The following is a 19,228-nucleotide window of genomic DNA, read 5'->3' as shown; positions in this document are numbered from 1 at the left end:
ACATAAGCAGAGGGAGAAGCAGGCTCCATGCACCTGGAGCCCGATGTGGGATTCGATCCCGGGTCTCCAGGATCGCACCCTGGGCCAAAGGCAGGCGCTAAACCGCTGTGCCACCCAGGGATCCCGAGACTTCTGGTTTCTGATTCAGCATGTAAGGAACTTGAAAGTCATTCCTCCCATCCTCGTGACAAGAAAATTGAATAAAGTAAAAATCCGACAACTCCTATTTTATCCATCAGAAAATTGAGGACATAGGGCAAGCTATTTTCCCCCAAATTGGACAAACAGATGAGTGGATACAGAGAATTACAACTTCCTGAAACAGAAGCCCAGAAGCAGAAAACTGCACGGGAACCAGTACCAGGGTAGGAAAACCTGGCAATTGGTTAATTGCAGTAGGCTGTGTGGACAAGTTTGAGAGGTAAAAAATCTGGAGTTGGAGGGAGTCCTGGAGGGACCCTCATACTTTTGTGAGTTTTACCTCCCGGAGACCTAACCAGGTTCTCACAGTGAAGATCAGAGAGGGGAAAGGAAAAGTAGCTGTTTTGAATTATGTCCAGAGCATTCTGTTCTTAACAAAGCCTGCTGTCAAGGGAAACCTTTACCAGAGCCTAACCAGCTTAAGGGAAGGGAAATACCACCTGCATCCCCCGCTGGCCTTCCTATCTTACTTTAATGGGGGGAACACTGGGAAGGACTTTTGAAAGTGAAGCCCAGAGGCACAGGCTCCCAGAAAGACTAAGACTAATCATATGACTATAGAATACTATTTCCCCCCCAACACACACCTTACCACCACATCAGTAGGTTCCCTGTATATAAATGGGAATACAAATAAAAAAAAGTCGCATGTGTCAAACTTTATTTAAGAAGTCTGTAAAAACACAAAAACAGAAACTGTAGTCTCTGAAACTTAGTGCTATAGCAAATAGTAAGCAATGCCTAACCCCTAGCCAAGCCAGATAAACATAAAACCTCACATTGAAAGACTATTTCAGTTCCTATTACCTACTACATCTTGGTGAGCTTTCAACAACAACAAAATCATAAGGCATACTAAAAGACAAAAAATATAGTTTGAAGACAGCAAGCATTGGAACCAATTCAAAGATATTGGAATTATCAAATCAAGAATTTAAAACAACTGTGACTAATATTACTAAGAGCTCTTAATGGAAAAAAGTGGACGACATACAAAAATATATTATTCATGTAAGGAGACAGAAAACTCTAATATTAAAGAAAATCAAAAGGGAATGCCAGAAATAAAAAACACTAATCTAGAAGTGAAGAATGCCTTTAATGGGCTAATCAATAGACTAGGCATGGCCAAGGAAGGATCATTGAGCCTGAAGAAATGTCTATAAAAATTTCCAAAACTGAATCGCCAATAGAGATAAAGGATAAAAAAAGACAGTATCCAAGAATTGTGGGACAATTACAAAAGGTGTAATATATACATATGACACTATCAGAAAGAGAAGAATGAGAAAGGAACAGGAGCAGTATTTGAAGTAATAATTAGAGTCTTCCAAAATGAATGATAGATGCCAAACCAGATATAGGAAGCTCAAGAGAACACCAACAGGGTAAACAAAAAAATTTACACCAAGGTACATTATATTCAAACTACAGAAAATATAAGACAAAGAAAATTTTTGAAAGAAACCAGAGAAAGAATGAGATTTAAAGTCAGAATTCTTAGATTCCACTGGTCACAAATCCCTGGTCTCTGTGGTCAGAGGCTTAATCTCTTGTTCCTACCCAGATCCATTCCCATATCACTAGATGTTTTAATTGGATGTGTATAGAAATTCGTGCCTTCCCTATCATGTTCCATTTGCATCTTCTGCAAGCAGTTTTGCCTGCCCCTCCTCAACCAAGTCTAAATTCAATAGATGTGCAGAAGAATCCTGCTAGATTTGAAAAGCCTTGTTTTGAGCAACTAATTCTGGGAGTGATGACTAGGAATATGACCATGGGCTCTGATGAGCATATAATCTCAAACCCACAGACTCTGCTGCATGAAGAGGGTCTGGCTGGAGAGGCGCCAGAATGGGCTCAGTGCGGATGTAGGGCAACTCTGATGGAAGCTGTAAATGATCAAGGGTTGTCTCAATGGCAGAATGGGTCAGACACGAGTCAGATAGAAGTTGCATAGAAATCCGGGAGGTGGGGATCCCTGGGTGGCGCAGCGGTTTGGCGCCTGCCTTTGGCCCAGGGTGCGATCCTAGAGACCCAGGATCGAGTCCCACGTCGGGCTCCCGGTGCATGGAGCCTGCTTCTCCCTCTGCCTCTCACTCTCTCTCTCTGTGTGCGACTATCGTAAATAAATAAATTTATAAAAAAAAGAAAGAAATCTGGGAAGTTGAAGCAGTGGGTACAGACAGATTGAGCAATAAATTCTCAAAAGGAGGTAGGTGTTCAAAGGGAGGTGACATGAGAGAAGGCAGAGAAGAAAGGGAGCCATTTCAGAGATTTGAGGAGACTTGAGAAGTTTTGAGTGAAAAGAAACATAGCAGGATGGATGGCTGTTTTAAGCACAAATGTGAGTTTGTAAGCCATTTGCTCTTTTGGGATATTTTCTCCAGCGATTAGAAGCTGCTCAAAGGCAGATGTTATTTTGTTCTTTAAAGCAGTGTGGATCCAGATTTATTTAACTATATCAAGAAAAATATTCAAATGGAACAAAACCTCTTGGTTTTAGTCTTGCCTCTGTCACCAGCAGGGGCAGGCCATCCAGCATCTGGTGGGCACTATGTGACGCCTCAAGGTAAAGATTTGTGGAGGCAGCCACCTGAATCCCTACCCTGCTACTCTCTAAGCCTTTCCCCCCATTCCAGGTGCCTCCATATGAGGCAATTCATGGGAAAGCTGCTATCCTAGTACAATGCATAGTGCTTTTCTCTGAGGCTCCTGGAGCCACCTATGCTAATTGCAAATGACATATGTTGCTGTACACATGCATATGACGTTGGAATAGGAATACAATGTGAATGTCAGAGGTCATCCAACCTTTGATCAGGACTGGTAGGCAGCATTAATTATTGAGCGTGTCATTCCTGGAGCACAAACCTCACCTCCCTGTAATTTCTGCTAATTAGTTTTCATTTTGTAATATAGAGCAGGGGTGCATTTCTCTTCTATGCATGTTCTCTCAAGTTTTCTTTTTGCCAGACTAGACGGTCCCAGTGTTATCAGCCTGTTTCATGGTATAGGGTTTGGATATTGTCACTACTCATTACCTACTACTGATGACTAACTAATTTAGTGATGAAGATCAGTGGCATTTGGAAGACAGAAGGCATGTTTTCACATTATGACTTTGCCATTTGCTCACAGTATGCATTAGTTGTCTTCTGTTTGTCCCTCTAGGCCCTTCATTCTTTACCCTTCTGTATCCTGCCTTGCTCACAGATAGCTGGCTTGAATGAACATCAACAGGCCCCTGTGTCATCTATTTTCTAGATAGACTAGGCAAGCAGCCTGAGAAGAAGGTAAGAAAGAGAAAGTTGAGTGGGATTGGGGTGTCTTCCCCTACGTATCTCCTTCCTAGCATTGCTTCAGTTAGTATACTCCTTTTTATGAACAATAATGGGTCATCTCTTTCCCCCAGGGTTTCATATAAGGGGTATGGATCTCCAGTACCTACATTATAGAATTGTGGAGGTTATATACAATGACATATGTATAGTTCTGCTTGTAATGTGGACTTAATGTTGACTTCTCCCTTTCCTTCAATGAAATTCATGATTTTTGATGTCATGTCATTTTTGATGTTAGCTTTATATAAATTAAATTATTTATAAAACTGACATTATAGTCAGTTTTTATTTTTATTTTTTTTCAATTCTGAATAATGACTGGGATGTTATAGAAGGAGACTTACCAAAAATATAGAAGACCATGGGCCAGCCCAGGGACTGGCAGATGAATCCAGTCACAAGCAGAACAATGAAGGACCCCAGTAGATTTCCTAATCAGAAGACACAAAGAAAACCCCTAAAGAACACAGACACCTGAGAATAGAGATAATGTAGCCTCACAGTAGCAATCAACAATTTTCAGTGAAATACATTTGTAAAGCATAACACTGAGCAGAAGAAAATAATAAAATATTTGCTTTCCTCTCTTTTTTTTCCTTGCTGTTTGAGATGAAAAAGCCTTTTCTTCATTCTAGACAGTTACTGCATCTTTAAAACAAAGATGCTGGAACAGTTGGTTTCCAAAGCCCTGGACACCTCAAAACACACATCTTTTATAGCTCTAGGAAGAACATGATACAATGAAATGACAATGGGATTCAAACATTCTAGGCCTTAAGTCATTACCTGATAGACTCAAGGTAGTAAGTCGGCCTCGTTCCAAGGGAGGAGCCCACTTGACCCATATCATGTGCTGAGATATTAATGCCGACCCCTGCAATTAGGAGGATTGGGACAGCTGATTTCTGATACTTCCTGTGAATTTAAACCCTATTCAGTTTTTGTGTTATCTTAATACCTGGGCTACTCCCTGGGCTACTCGGCATGCCAGGAGGAAAGCTGCACCACCTTCAGCTGCCATTGGCATTAACAGACTAAGTAGAGAGCTGAGGAATAATGAAAAGCCAATCATTTTCTTGATGGAGTATTTTTCAGACAAGTATCCAACAGGAATTTGGGTGATGAGTACACCATAGAAGATGGAACTGAAGATGATGCCTTGGATTTTAGGACTCCAGTTATACACGGGGTTCTGAAAGAAATAAGGAGACACATGGAACCACTCTGCATCCTAGTGAGTTACTGTAATATTCAGGGATGCAAGGTAACTGGTTTGCCAGCCCACTAAGTTTAAAGGAGCTCCCCCTCTGCCCCTTTCTCTATCATGGGATCTTTACTGTCCTGTCATAAAAACTTTTCTTGTGTGTCCTGACATGTACTAGTGGTATCTTCAACTATAATGTAAAGTCTTTGTGGTCAAGGACACCCTCTGAACCCACAGCAGCATGGACACTTAATACTTGTTTCTTGAACATCACTATACTATGTCAACTCTTCTGTAGAGTACTATGCCTACCGCAGTCATTAATGTCCTCTTGCCTTTTCTCTTCCTCCGATTCCTCTATATTAACTTCATTCACAAAACAATATTTCCCCGACATAAATACTACTCCCAGAGAGAACAGTAATGATAGATCAAATCACAAAGAGAAAGTCTCACGCTGAACTGTGGAAATAATGGATGACACAATGAGGGAAGAAGGCCAATTCTCTTTTCTTTTGCTTGGTTTCTCTTCTTTTCTAAACTGTTCTGTCTGGTTTTTCCATAGTCCTTCCCTGAGTTCTGTGAACTTGTCTTCATTTGCCTACTGCCTGAGCATCGCCTCCTGTTGCCTGACGGTCTCTGCTTTGAGCTCCTGTATGTACTGCCCTGTGGTGCTCCTTCCCTAACTATAATTGCTTCATGGATTTTAGGTTCCTTTTGTAATTTCAGGTTACAATTAGATCTGCTCTATGGAAACAGTTTTCTGGTGAGTCTTCATATTTTGGAATAATTACATGCTATATTTTCTCATCTTTTGCATCTAATACCTTTGTACGGCAGCAAAGAGAATTCCTTTTCTGTGACTCATATTTGAAGGAGATCAGTTTCCTTGGATTACAGCAAGAGGTTCCATAGGGCCTCCACAGTGCAAGTTCCCTCCTTTTTTGCTATGGTGAAGGATTCAGTAGATGGCCCCTCTGAATAGCCATTTCTCTAGAACACGGGGTTCTCAATATTTAAACCAAAGCAATGGAATGCTACAAATATCTAATGAATGTAATTCAAGATTATTCAAAATTTAGATAAAAAGATTTTAACAAATTTTTGAAGTACAGATGTCACAATGAACCTTATTGGCATAATTGTCACAATTGAACTCTTTGGCATAAAGCATACAACTTGATAAATTTTTAATTATGTGTACACTCACAAAAGCATAACCACAATCAAGGCAATGAATGCATTCTCCATCTCCAGAAGTTTCCTATAGAACTATAGAGCTATAGCAATCAAAACGGCATGGTATAGCTTACAAAAAATAGTTATAGTTCTCTAGGTTTTCATTTCTCTTCAGTAAATACCTGGTATGAAATGGCAGGATCATATGGTCCTCATATGCTTAACTGAAATGAGTCTACCATTTTGTATCCTCACCAACAATGTGAGAAATTGCCAACACTTGGAATGTCCAATCTTCATAATTTTAGCCAGTTGAATTGCATATAGTAGTAATAAACCTGTGTGGTTTAATTCGCTTGCTCCTAATGACTAATGATGTAGAAAAGCATCTTTTCATGAGTATTTGCCATCCATCCATGTATCTTCTTTGGTAAAGCAACTGTTCACATTTTTCCCATTTCTTTAATTGAGCTTTTAGTTTCATTTTTATTCAGTTTTGATAGAAATCCTTTATTAGATGATTTGAAAACATTTACCCCTATCTCCTGTTTGTCTTTTTATTCTCTCAACAGTTTTTTTGAATTTTGATGGAGTCCAATTTTATGTTTGTTCTTTTGTGGATCATAAAAAAATCAGGATTTCTTATGTGTGTGAATCTATTTCTGAACTTCCTATTCTATTTCAGCAACTATTTTTTGTAAGCTATACCATGCTGTTTTGATTGCTATAGCTTTATGACAAGTCTTAAAATCAAGTAGGTAGTATTAGTCCTATAAATACTGATTTCTTTTCAGCAGACATTCTAAGACAATTCAGTGAAAAAAGAAGAGTCTTTTCAACTAGAACAATTGTATATATCTATATGTGAAAAAGAATCTTCAACACAATGTATGTAAAAATTAAGTCTAAATAAATCCTACATTTAAATGTAGAACCTAAAATTATAAAACCTCTAGAAGAAAACACAGCAAAAGATTTTTTTTGCCTTGGGCTATGCAAAGATTTCTTATTTGTAAAAACAAAAGCATTACCAACAAAGGAAATTTTAATAGAAATTCTTTCTGCAGGGCAGCCCCAGTGGCCCAGCCGTTTAACCCTGCCTTCAGCTCAGGGCGTGATCCCGGGGGTCCTAGGATCGAGTCCCTCATCAGGCTCCCTGTGTGGCTCCTGCTTCTGCCTCTGCCTGTGTCTCTGCCTCTCTCACTGTCTCTCATGAGTAAATAAATAAAATCTTTAAAAAAAATTGTAAAAAAAATAAAAAAGAAAAAAATTCTTTCTGCAGACAGAAAGTGAGATAGCTTGAAAGCATGGAGATATATATATATATATATATAAAGAGCATCAGAAAAGAATAAAGAACATATAAAATATTTTATCTTGAGTTGATCTAAAAGATAACTATTTAAGGTAATAATGTAATCATGCATGGGTATTTATAACATGTAGATAGTGAAATGAATAACAGCATTACGATAAGAGATGGGACAGCAAAATTGGGAATACTGTGTTATAAGGTATCAATGCTACAAATTGAATCACATAAAATACTCAAACCCAGAGAAGGAAAAAACGAAATAAAAAAAAATGGAAACAAAGAACAGATGTAACAAATAGAAAACAGTTACCAATTTTGTGTTTGTCTCTTTCTACTTTCATTTTGAACAGTTTTTGCCTTCTGTATTTTGCTGCTCTGTTGTTAGGAACATGCATGCTTAGGATTATTAAGTCTTTTTGGAGAACTGACTCCTTAATCATTAGGTAATACTCCTTTATCTCTGATAATCTTTCTTGCTATAAATTCTGCTTTGTCTGAAATTAATATGCCTACTTAAATTTTCTTTTGATTAGTGTTTTCATGGTAGCATAATGTTTGCATCTTTCTTTATCTCTTTACTTTTAATCTATCGGAGTCTTTGTATTTAAGAAGACTTTTCTCATAGGCTTCATATCTGAGGACCTTTCTTATCAAATCTGAAAATTTCTGTCTTTTAACTGGCATATATAGACCATTCACATTTAAAGTGATTACTGAGGGGTGCCTGGGTGGTGCAGTTTGTTGAGCATCTGACTCTTGATTTCAGCTCAGGTCTGATCTCAGGGTCAGGGGGGATTGAGCCCTGCATTTGGTTTCTCTCGTCTCCTCCTCTGCCCCTCCCTACCATGTTCTCTCTCTCTCTCTCTGAAATAAATAAATAAAAATCTCTAAAAGAATAAATAAAAATAAAGTGATTATTGAGGGGTGCCAGTGTGTTTCAGTTGGTTAAGTGTCCAGCTCTGGATTTAGGCTCAGCTTATGATCTCAGGGTCATGGTCTCAGGGTTGTGAGAACAGGCCCAGAGTTGGGCTCCATGTGGAGCCTGCTTAAGATGCTCTCTCTCCCTTTCCCTTTGCCCCTTCTTACACAGCTCACAGGCTGTCTCTAAGACAAACAAACAAACAAATAAGTAAAGTGGTTATTGATATAGTTGGATTAAAATATACCACCTTTTAACATTTCTTTTATGGCAGGTCTGCTGGCAATAAATTACCTCAGTTTTTATTTGCCTGAAATAGTCTTTATTCTCTTTCACTTTTGATGTAATTTTATTGGATATAGAATTCTAACTTGTCAGATTCGTTTTCTTTCAACACTTGAAAGATTTTTCCCCCCTCTTTCCTTATTTGGATGGTTTCTGATAAGAAGTCTTCTGTAATTCTTATACTTGGCTCCTCTGTAGGTAAGATATTTTTCCCTCTGTCTTCATTCAGGATATTCTGATTATCTTGGTTTTCTCCAATTTAAATATGTTTATGTCTAGTTGGTTTTCTTGTTGTTAATTATTTATATTTTTAGTATACTGTTTGGTGTTCTTTGAGCTTCTTGGGCTTGTGGTTTGGTGTCTGCCATAATTTGTCTATGGCCATACCACCCTGAACATGCCCGATCTTGTCTGGTGTCTGCCAGTAATTTTGGAAGCTCTCAGTCATTAATTTTTCAAATATTACTTCTTACTGCTCTCTTTTTTTCTTTCTGGTATTCCAGCCATTTATATAACATGCCCTTTTTTTAATTAAAAAATTTGTTTATTTGAGAGAACAGGGAAGGAGCAGAGGGAGAGAATCTCAAGCAGATGCCAGCTGAGCATGGAGCCAGATGTGGAGCCAAATCTTATCACCAGGAGATCATGACCTGAGCCGAAATCAAGAATTTAAGGTTTAACCAACTGAGCCACTTGATATTATCCACAATTCTGGGATATTCTGTTAAGTTTTCTCCCAACCAACCTGTTCTCTTTCTTTCATTTCAGCTTGAGAAATTTCTGTTGACCCATATTGGAGTTCATTGATTCTTCCCTCAGCTATGTTGAGACTACTTAGGAATTTGTCACGGCATTCTTTATTTCTGTTATAGTTGCCTTGATTTCTATTTCTTTTTAATTCATTCTCATAGTTTTCATTTTACTGACATTACCCATCTAGTGTTATATGTTACCAACTTTTTCCATTAGACCCTTAACATATTAATTATAGGTATTTTAAATTCCCTGTCTGGGAATTCCTACATATGTGTCATATCTAAGCCTAGTTCTGATGATTATGTAAAAAAAATTAAGGTGCAGTACATTGCACATCAAGTTATTTTTAATGTAGAAAAAGGTGAAAATAAGAAAGTATGTTTGTTTGCCTGTGCATTCATAACAGAACATAGAAAGAGTAGATAAACAATATTCTTCCCATTCATTTCCATTTTTTTCTTGTACTACATCTTCTGATTGGTAGCAACTCATTATCTTCCAGAGAGAATATTAGTGAAACATGTAAATATATTGTCTATTCAAAAACTTAAAAAAATAAACAATGTGTCTTCACTTCTACTCTGGTTTGAAATGCTTTCTCCTTTTTTCTCTGGTCAAACTTCTCTAGGGCCCCTAATTCTTGGTTTTCTTCTTCTTCATATAGAAAGATTCACATAACAAAGCCCTTCACAAATATTAAGGCATGCTGTAATCATGGAACATGTTTAAACAGTTAGGTTACTAGCAAAATAGATGAAGATCTGAATTTCTTTTTCTAATAATTACTGTCACATCAATTATGATAACATTCAATCTCTACACAAATTAATTAGCAAGATAAGATTTTAAACTTATGACTATGGATAGTATTTTTCATATACCTTTATGTTATCCAGGTGCTCCTCTGTGGAGGTATTAGGCAAACTGTGTGGACCTGTGCTGTTCACCATGATTACCATTGTGAGGTTCAGACACATGTTCTGTGCCATTAATGCAACGTTACAGAGATGCAAGAGGAGAGATAATCCATAGCGGAAGGAACAAAAACTTCGAACTAAGAAGTAAAACAAAGTGTCCATTGTTAACACAGCTGAGATAAAACCATACAGCAACTTCAGGAAGGGCACTCAGAAATTTGGAACCATATATATATATATAGGAAGCAGAAATTGGGAAATATATATATTCAAGTATAACTGACATACAATAGTATATATATATATATATATATATATATATATATATATATATATATACAAGTGTAGCTGACATACAGTAGTATGTTATGGAACCCTACATATTAATTTAAAATTTCATTGTACTTAATGGCCTTTAAGAAATTATGATATAATAAGAAGCAGTCCCATGCCTCCCTAAAATATAATCCCAACAAGAATGTCCCAGAAAATTAAACCAGTCCTTCAGATAGTTTGGTTCATGCCTATTTTAAAGGAACTACTTACAAATACTCTGGGTTAGTCTTGAAAGCAAGCTCCCTTAATAACAGCAAAGATTTTCTTTCAAGGAAACTGTTTCATTCTCTAATTTGTATCAGTGGTCTATGAATTGTCATATAAGCACATTGCACAGAAAAATTGCAATAAAAATATAATGTACTTCTTAAGGTAGGGTGAAGCTAGAATAATCAGTGTAATGTTGGTGTAAAGTCAAACAAATTCATCAATGGAAGAGTGTAGGCAGTCCAGAAACAGATGCACAGACATGGCCAAATGCTTTTGTTTTTGTTTGTTTTTTAAAGATTTTATTTATTTATTCATGACAGACACAGAGAGAGAGAGAGAGAGAGGCAGAAACACAGGCAGAGGGAGAAGCAGGCTCCATGCAGGGAGCCAGGCGTGGGACCTCATCCCTGGTCTCCAGGATCCTGCCCTAGGCTGAAGGTGGCGCTAAACCGCTGAGCCACCAGGGCTGGCCGGTCAAATGCTTTTGAATAAATGCACAAGATGCAATATAGAGGAGGAAAATAAACTCTTTTTCAACAAATGGCATTATCCCAAGAGAAATAACAACATAAGTTTGCAAAAAAACTTCTACCAAAATGCTTATAGCAGCTTTATTCAAAATAGCTGAATGTTTGGAATGGATTAACATACTTTATTTTAATACAATGGACATTACTCAAAAATAAAAAGGAAGGAAATACACACTCAACAATCTGGATGGGGATCCCTGGGTGGCGCAGCGGTTTAGCGCCTGCCTTTGGCCCAGGGAGTGATCCTGGAGACCCGGGATCGAATCCCATGTCGGGCTCCCGGTGCATGGAGCCTGCTTCTCCCTCTGCCTGTGTCTCTGCCTCTCTCTCTCTCTCTCTCTCTATCATAAATAAATAAAAATTAAAAAAAAATTAAAAAAAAAACAATCTGGATGAATGTCAGCAAAAATATACAGCTTAAGAAGCTAGACACCAAAAAGTGCATACTAGAGAGATCTATTTTTATGATTTTAAAAACAGGCAAAATTAATGTGTGTGGTTAGATATCATAATAACAATTCTTTCTGGGTGAAGAGAACCAGAAAGGACCTGATGGGATTTTTAAAGTAATGTAGTGTTCTAAGAGTCTTGTTCACGAGTCTATGCATTTGTCAGAATTCATCTAAAATGCACTTAAGATCTGTGATTTTATTGTGTGTAATTATATTTTGATAAATCTTAAAAACCTATTGAGAAATTATGATCACATATCAGATTGGCATAGATCAACATGAACATTTGTTGGCCAGCCCCAAAGGGAAGAGATAACCTACATCACAACCCAATGGAGGATACTTTGGTGTCTCTTTAGTTACATTTTTTTAATTGCCTGTGGTTGATGTAAAGAACCGAATTAGACTTATATTAAAGATAGCTACTATATCCAGCCAGCTAGCCAAAAGTTACAGTTGTTTCTAAAAATCTGTTTGCTAATTTGGGGAGGTTTTCTATGTAGGGAATACGCTAACAGTAGTGATTTTATATCTTCTTTTGCTAACCTCAGACCTTTAATTTCATATTCTCATTGGGTCAGAACCACCAGTATATTGTGGAGAGCACCACATATCCATGACTTTTATACCATTGTTCCCGATTTACATGGAGTGGTTCTAACATTTCTACATTTCAGATAATGCTTTGTTGAAGGTTCTGTTGTAGATAGGTTTTACAAAGTGTGTTCATTTTCTATTGTGTAAAAAAATTTCCGCAAATGTAATGGCTTAAAACAACATCCCTTTACTAACTCACAAAGTTAATAGTGAGCATAGAGTTTAGCATAGTGTGGTTGGGTTTTCTGGTCATGGTCTCATAGGCTAAAATCAAGGGATCAGCCCAGAGGAGTTCTCAGTGGAAGGTTCTAAGCAAGGAGCAAGTTCCAACCTCATTCAGGTTATTGGAAGAATTCAGTTTTTTTCTATGAAGGTAGTAGTGAGGTTGCTGTCTCCCTGCTGGCTATCATCTGGGAGCTGCTTACAGTTCCAAGATGCTGTTCACATGGCCTCCTCCAGTTCCCAAACCAGCCAGAAAGAATCTTTTATCTTGAACCCTCTCACACTTTGAGTATCTCTAACTGCTTGGTCTCTGATCTCTACTCCAGATTTAAGGGCTGGGTAATTGCCTGGATAATTGCCCTATTTTAAGACCAGCTGATTTAGGACCATATTTAAAACTGCTAAATCCCTTCAGGCAGCACTTAGCTTAGGGTTTGCTTAAATAACTGGCAGAAGGTGCGTGTACACCAGGGGCCAGAATCTTGGGGGTTATCTTAGGATTCTGACTACCATATCCCCTTTTCCCTCTTCTGGTCCTTAAAGATCCATGTTCATCCCACATACAAAACACACTCATCCTCTTCCAGGGTTCTTTGAAAGTCTCATCTTATAATATCAGCTCAACTCCATTGCCTCCTCAAAATCTCATTAGCTCAAAGTCACAAATCTCTTCATCTAAGTGATCTAAAACTGATGTGAAGGGCGTTCCTAGAAACAATCCATGCTGGGGCACAATATTTCTCTATCTATGGACTTGTGAAAGGAGAGGCAAGCTCTATGGCCCCAGTACTCCTGGTAGTACAGTGGTGGAGCAGGCATTGGGCAATTGCTGTAGACGTTCCAGAAGGGAGAGCAGGAGGGTAAAAGGGCATTGCTGACTCCTAGAGTTTTAAAGTTCAGCTAGACAAATTTTGGATTTACTGCTAAGTGAGGGAAAAAAAAGCACTAATACCTGGAAAACTAGTTTTCTGGACTAATCTCCCTTTGTAAATAGATAGAAACATTAGATGAAATATATTTAAAATACATTTCAGGGCATCTGGTTGGTTAAGCATCTGATTCTTGATTTTGTCGTGATCTCAGTGTCATGAAATTGAGCTCTGTGTTGGCTCCATTCTGTGCGTGGAGGCTGCTTGAGATTCTCTCTCCCTCTCCCATAAAAATCAATCAATCAGTCAATCAAATAAAATATTTCATTGAAAGTATGGATGATCTGTCAGAAAGAATGAAATATTCAGGCTAAGGGTATAGTGCAGATAGGCTTTCAAGGCATGAACTGATCATTGAAGGCAGATTTTTTTCTGAAGACATTTGATCTCAGAGATTTTTACTTGTTTTTGCTTTTGTTCTGCCTCCCAGGGCGCAGGGACAATAGGAGTCAAGTGCCAAGGCCCGGCAATGGGAGAGTCTATTAAGAGAATCTCTTCCCAGACATTTAGATGCCAAAGACCTACTGGCTTGTTGAGGGCTGAACACATTGACCCCCACTTTGCCGGGGGACCATGGAAACTTGCCCATGGTGAATGAACCGTGGAGCTAGGCAGAGGGGAAAAAAAAATTCAGTCATCAGCCAGTTCTTCCTTTGGCTTGCAGCCTAAAACTCACTGTTCTTGGGCCATCAGAAAAAAAACTTCTCCAACTACACATGTAGGCATATACACTGAGGATGGCTTGTTTCAAAGCTTTCTAAACCTAATCTTTAAAATTAAAAGGAAGGTGAATGGACCTGGAAAACTAACAGAAATGCTTGCAGGGGTGAGGGAATCCTTGGAGGTGAGGGGGAAAAAAAACCCTCTATAGAGCAAAGGGGAAACAGTCCTCACCATGTGCAGAGGAGGCAGACTTGATGTTATGGTTAGGGCACCCTTTCGAGTTTATCCACTTGTCTCCTCCACATTGCTCCAGGAAGAACATGAATTACTTCTAAATAAGCCTTGAGTTAAAAAGTAAACTACAAGGGAAATTCCAAAGGGCTTGGGATGAGCAAAAGTAAATACTGTGTGTCCAACTCATGGATTCTCAAAGCCAAAGATAAAATCCTGAGGATATTTGTCAAAAAAGAAGAGAGAATTTGAAGACCAAAAACTAATAAAGGTACTGAAAGAAATGTTAGCCAAAGAACTGAAAAGAAATGTTAAGCAAAAGGGCAGAAATAAATTTATGTATATGTAAATTGATTATATATAAATTATATATAGATATAAATTGATATATATCAGTTAATATGTTTTATATGCTTGTATGTAAGTTTGACTATAGATTAAACAGAAATAGAAAACTATCAAAATCAATAAATATCAAAAATAATACAAGAAGAAAATTTAAAGTTGATAGACCACTCATCTTCAGATAAATCGAAAAAGAATATAATTCATTGCCCACCCCCACCTCTGGGAGGGGTGAGACACATACATAGCTCTAAGACAATAATAATTGCTTATTGTCCTTCCCCTGCCTTGGTCAAAATAAACAGTCTGCCTAAAAAAAGTTTTCAGGATATGCAAGTATTGATGCCCAAGGATAGAATGACTCAAGAACATTCATCCTGCCTAGGCTCTATCCAAGGGTCTGTCTCTTTCTCCTTGAGCTGGAACAAAAATAGAGCACTTCTGTCTCATGTTCTCCACCAAATGATTAAACTAAGTATACAAGAATCACAGTGACTTAAAGTATATGAATTTTTTTATTTGAGGTTTTTCTAATGGGAAACTATAGCAGAATTAATTTTTTCACTTTCTTTCCTAACATTTCTAAGATTCTTTATAAGGTTTTTAAAAAAGATTGTATTTATTTATTTGAGAGAGAGAGCAAGAGTGAGGGAAAGGGCAGAGGGAGAGGGAGAGAAAGAAGCTCAAGCAGACTCTGTGCTGGGCATGGAGCCTTGATATGGGGCTTGATGCCATGACCCTTAGATCATGACTTGAGCAGAAATCAAGAGCGGGATACTCAACTGACTGAGCCACCCAGGCACCCCAACCCTTTATATGTTTTTATGAAAAAAATCTTCTCACCTAGAATCTATGATGTCTCTCTCTCTCTCTCTCTCTCTCTTTAAGAGAGGGAGTTCACATGCATGTGGGGGGAAGGGGCAGAGGGAGAAAGAGAATGCTAAGCAGGCTCCACGCCCAGTGAAGAACCCTATGTGGGGCTCAATCCCATGACCCTGAGACCATGACCTGAGCTGAAATCAAGAGTCAGAGGGCTTAACCGACTGACCACCCAGGTGCCCCTATGATGTCATATTTAAGACAGAGAAAGCCTATGTAGTGGGATAGCGAATAATTTCTACCTTTCTTGGGAGTGATCTGGTTGTCCATTTGCATAATGGATTCCAGTTTCTCCTCTTCTGACTGAAGGGTTTGGTCTCCACTGTAAGTATAAAACACTTTGGTGTCAGCATAACCCACGGAAGAACTGACCAAAAACCACCCAGTACTCCTTTTAAATCAGAAAGATTTAAAACATGCATCAAAGGGAGGCCTCCTCCGTTCACCAGTACCCATTTAACTCAACCATCTGCTTCCCTTAACATTGCACTTTTATGCTTTTTTAGTTGATTAAAAATATACATGGGCCCCTGAAAATTATTTAAAAAGAAAAAAACTCTGCCCGCCCATAATTCCATGTCCAGTGAAAACATCTCTCAAAAGTGAAATGAACAAAAACTGAGGGAATTCACCGATGGTAAACTTGCCCTGCAAGGAATGCCAAACATGTTTTTAGGCAAGAAGAGATGGCTCAAGGTCAGAAATTTGAATGTACAAAAAGAACATTGGAAAAGGAATAAGTAAAGGTAAAATAAATTAGCTGTCTTATATCTTAATAAGGCTGAAGGTTAACTGTCTACCTATTAATTTTGCCTTCTCAAGGAGAGCCAGGTCATTCCTCACGCACTCTCCCTCTTGGGCACAACAACCACTGCCAACAGGCACTGATCATGTGCTCATCAACACCTTGAGCTTTGGCCACATCAGTTTGTGTGAGCGGATTCTCAAAGGTTGGATTTGCAAAATATTTTTGAATGAGTAGCTGATCAACCACCATTATCACATGCTGAAGCATCTTTTGGGCTGCTGTTTATTTCAAAATACACACACACGAAAACACCCGTACCCACACACCACACACATAATACACATATGTCCTGTACACACATACAAACACAGCTCAACACAACACATATATATATAAACTACACACTCCACACTGCACACATCGCAAACATACTTATGCATATCTTTCACCATGCACACCAGACACCCCACATCACTCACAGATACACAAGCATCATACAACACGCACCACATGCCTCTCTTTCTTTGTCTGCCTCACACTAATCCCTAGAAATATGTTCTTTTTAATTTTCCTTGGGAACAAAAATCTGTGGAAATAGATTCCCCCCCCCCCCCAATTTCCCCAGCTTGCTAAACATATTTGATAAGATCTTTAACATAGAAGGCTCCCTTATCACTCTGTGGAATTGTTCGTTTCATGTCATGAGTAGCAACTGAAGAGTAAGACTGACCTGATTGAGGAGAAGCAATCCTGTCTTCCCTTGGGAAGCCTTCAAACTTTAAAATGTACTGAATTTCTGGAATTTCCAGTTTTAGTCCATTAATCCTTCACCAAATCCTTTGACTTCACTCTATCAAAAGCTTAATTTTTAACTTCACTTTCATCTTTCCTTGAATCTTCTGGGGAGGAGTGTGGGTCTTACCACCTCCCAATGGACTAGAAACCTCCTAGAAATAGGCAGTCAAACATATAACCATAGTAAACAGACATCACTCATTTCCTCCTGCCAGGAGGGAGAACCAGCCTGTTGTGTCAGTGCTCCCAGAGCAAATGTTTTCTCTTAAGCATGGCTCTGGGTATACAGTACTCTCTGACAGGCATGCCAAGGCTGTTTAAATGCCCCTAAATGCCCTATTAACATTTTGCTTTCCTGCCTGCCGTCTTCTTCCCCTTCCCTTCCATTCCATTCCTTCTCTTCCCTACCTTCCCTCTCTTTCCCTTTTGCAAAGGCTGCATCTGTCTGACATTCAAACTACTCAGAGAGAGGTACATTTTATTAAGGCATATCCTCCAAAGGCAGTGACTTCCCCGGAGGCTTCTGCGGTGACTAAGTTCTCCTGGTTCCTGCCACCTGTCATAGCAATACCCGGGGGTGCTTTTACCCCGTAATTCTTTGAAGGCAATCTACTGATCAAATAGGAACATAGCCCTTAAAGCATAATAATAAATGTTTGGCACATAGCAGATACTCTATTAATTGAACCAGTTATTTTCTCTCTAGAGAAATCTTGAAAACCTTTAGCCTATTTGACCAAAGGACTTTGATGTCTTATATAGTCAGCTGGATTGTTTTGTCAGAAATCCAGGCTCTGGCTATTACAGCATGTTTGTACAGATTGATGACAAGGCTGACAGTTTCTGGCATTCTCAGGCCTTTTAGTGATTGAGGGCCCCAGATCAGCAGTTGCTCAATGTTCGTATTTTAGATAAACAACATTCCCATCTGATGTCAATGTCTCAGGTCCTAGTTACTGATTACTCAGAGGGAACTGTCTTCCTCTGTTTGGCTCCAAAGCTTTATGTTGCTCTGTGATATACTTTAAAGGCACTTCTGGATTCTACATCTGGATTCATATTAAGTTTTTTTTTTCACTTTTTTGTTTGATTTTTTTAAAAATTCAATTAACATATAATTATTCTTAGTTTCAGAGGTATAGTTCAGTGATTCATCAGTCTTATATAACACACAGTGCTCATCACATCATGTGCTCTCCTTCATGCCCATCGTCCAGTTACCCCATCCCCCATCCCCCCTGCTCTAGCAACCCTCAGTTTGTTTCCTATAATTAAGAGTCTCTTATGGTTCATCTCCTTCTGATTTCATCTTGTTTTTTATTTTTCCCTCTGCTCCCCTATGCTCCTCTGTTTTGTTTCTTAAATTCTACGTATGAGTGAGATCATATGTTAATTGTCTTTCTCCGATTTATTTATTTCTACTAGCATAATACCTTCTAGTTCTATTCACGTTATTGCAAATGGCAAGAGTTCATTTTTTTGATGCCTGAGTAGTATTCCATTGTGTGTGTGTGTATATACCACATCTTCTTTATCCATTCATTTGTTCATGGACATCTGGGCTCTTTCCATAATTTGGCTACTGTGGACATTGCTGCCATAAACATTAGGGTGCAGGTACCCCACTTTTCTAACTAGGTGTTTTTTTTTAAAGATTTTATTTATTTATTCATGACAGAGAGAGAGAGACAGGCAGAGGGAGAAGGAGGCTCTGTGCAGGGAGCCTGACGTGGGGCTCGATCCTGGGTCTCCAGGATCATACCCCGGGCTGAAGGCAGCGCTAAACCACTGGGCCACCAGGGCTGCCCCTAATTAAGTTTTTAAATTTAACATTGTATAGAAATTTTCAAACTTATGAGAAAGACAGAACACTCTAATATAACCATATACCCATTAACCAGCTTCAACAATTATCAATATTTGGCCAATGATAACTTGATTTATATATATATATATATATATATATATATATATATATATATCTATCTCCAGGGGTTTTTATGTAGTATTTTATTTTATTTTCAAATAAAATAAATAAGATAATTTTATTTTTAAATAAAATAAATAAGATAAATAAAATAAATAAAAATAAGATTTTATTTAGTTATTTGAGAGAGAATGAGAGCATGAGTAGGTGAGTGTCAGAGGCAGAGAGAGAGGGCAAAGTAAGC

The 19,228-nt window shown here is 38.3% G+C and overlaps 1 protein-coding gene across 9 annotated transcripts in view; it reads right to left on the bottom strand.

The window, feature by feature from the left end:
- SLC17A1 (solute carrier family 17 member 1) overlaps nucleotides 1–17,186 on the bottom strand; it is a 77,503-nt gene extending 60,317 nt beyond the window's left edge. For 4 of the 9 annotated variants that reach the window (XR_013373921.1, XR_013373922.1, XR_013373920.1 and 1 more), the window contains exons 1-6: nucleotides 16,993–17,179; nucleotides 15,757–15,836; nucleotides 10,085–10,257; nucleotides 4,504–4,737; nucleotides 4,332–4,419; nucleotides 3,890–3,976 (exon numbers count right to left, since the gene is read on the bottom strand). Coding sequence is in view for 5 of the 9 variants with exons in the window: in XM_077886490.1 (XP_077742616.1) it covers nucleotides 3,890–3,976; nucleotides 4,332–4,419; nucleotides 4,504–4,737; nucleotides 10,085–10,257; nucleotides 15,757–15,790 (616 nt within the window). In the remaining 4 variants the exon portion in view is untranslated. Of the gene's footprint in view, nucleotides 1–3,889; nucleotides 3,977–4,331; nucleotides 4,420–4,503; nucleotides 4,738–10,084; nucleotides 10,258–15,756; nucleotides 15,837–16,992 lie in introns of all 9 variants that reach the window. The other 5 variants (XR_013373923.1, XM_077886491.1, XM_077886493.1 and 2 more) reach the window with 3 other exon arrangements.
- Between the last annotated feature and the right edge of the window lie 2,042 nt (nucleotides 17,187–19,228).

The sequence above is a fragment of the Canis aureus genome, chromosome 37, assembly GCF_053574225.1.
Source record: "Canis aureus isolate CA01 chromosome 37, VMU_Caureus_v.1.0, whole genome shotgun sequence".
Classification (NCBI taxonomy): Eukaryota; Metazoa; Chordata; class Mammalia; order Carnivora; family Canidae; genus Canis; species Canis aureus.
Note: the sequence above shows the minus strand (reverse complement) of the source record. Positions and strands in the feature narration are given on the sequence as shown.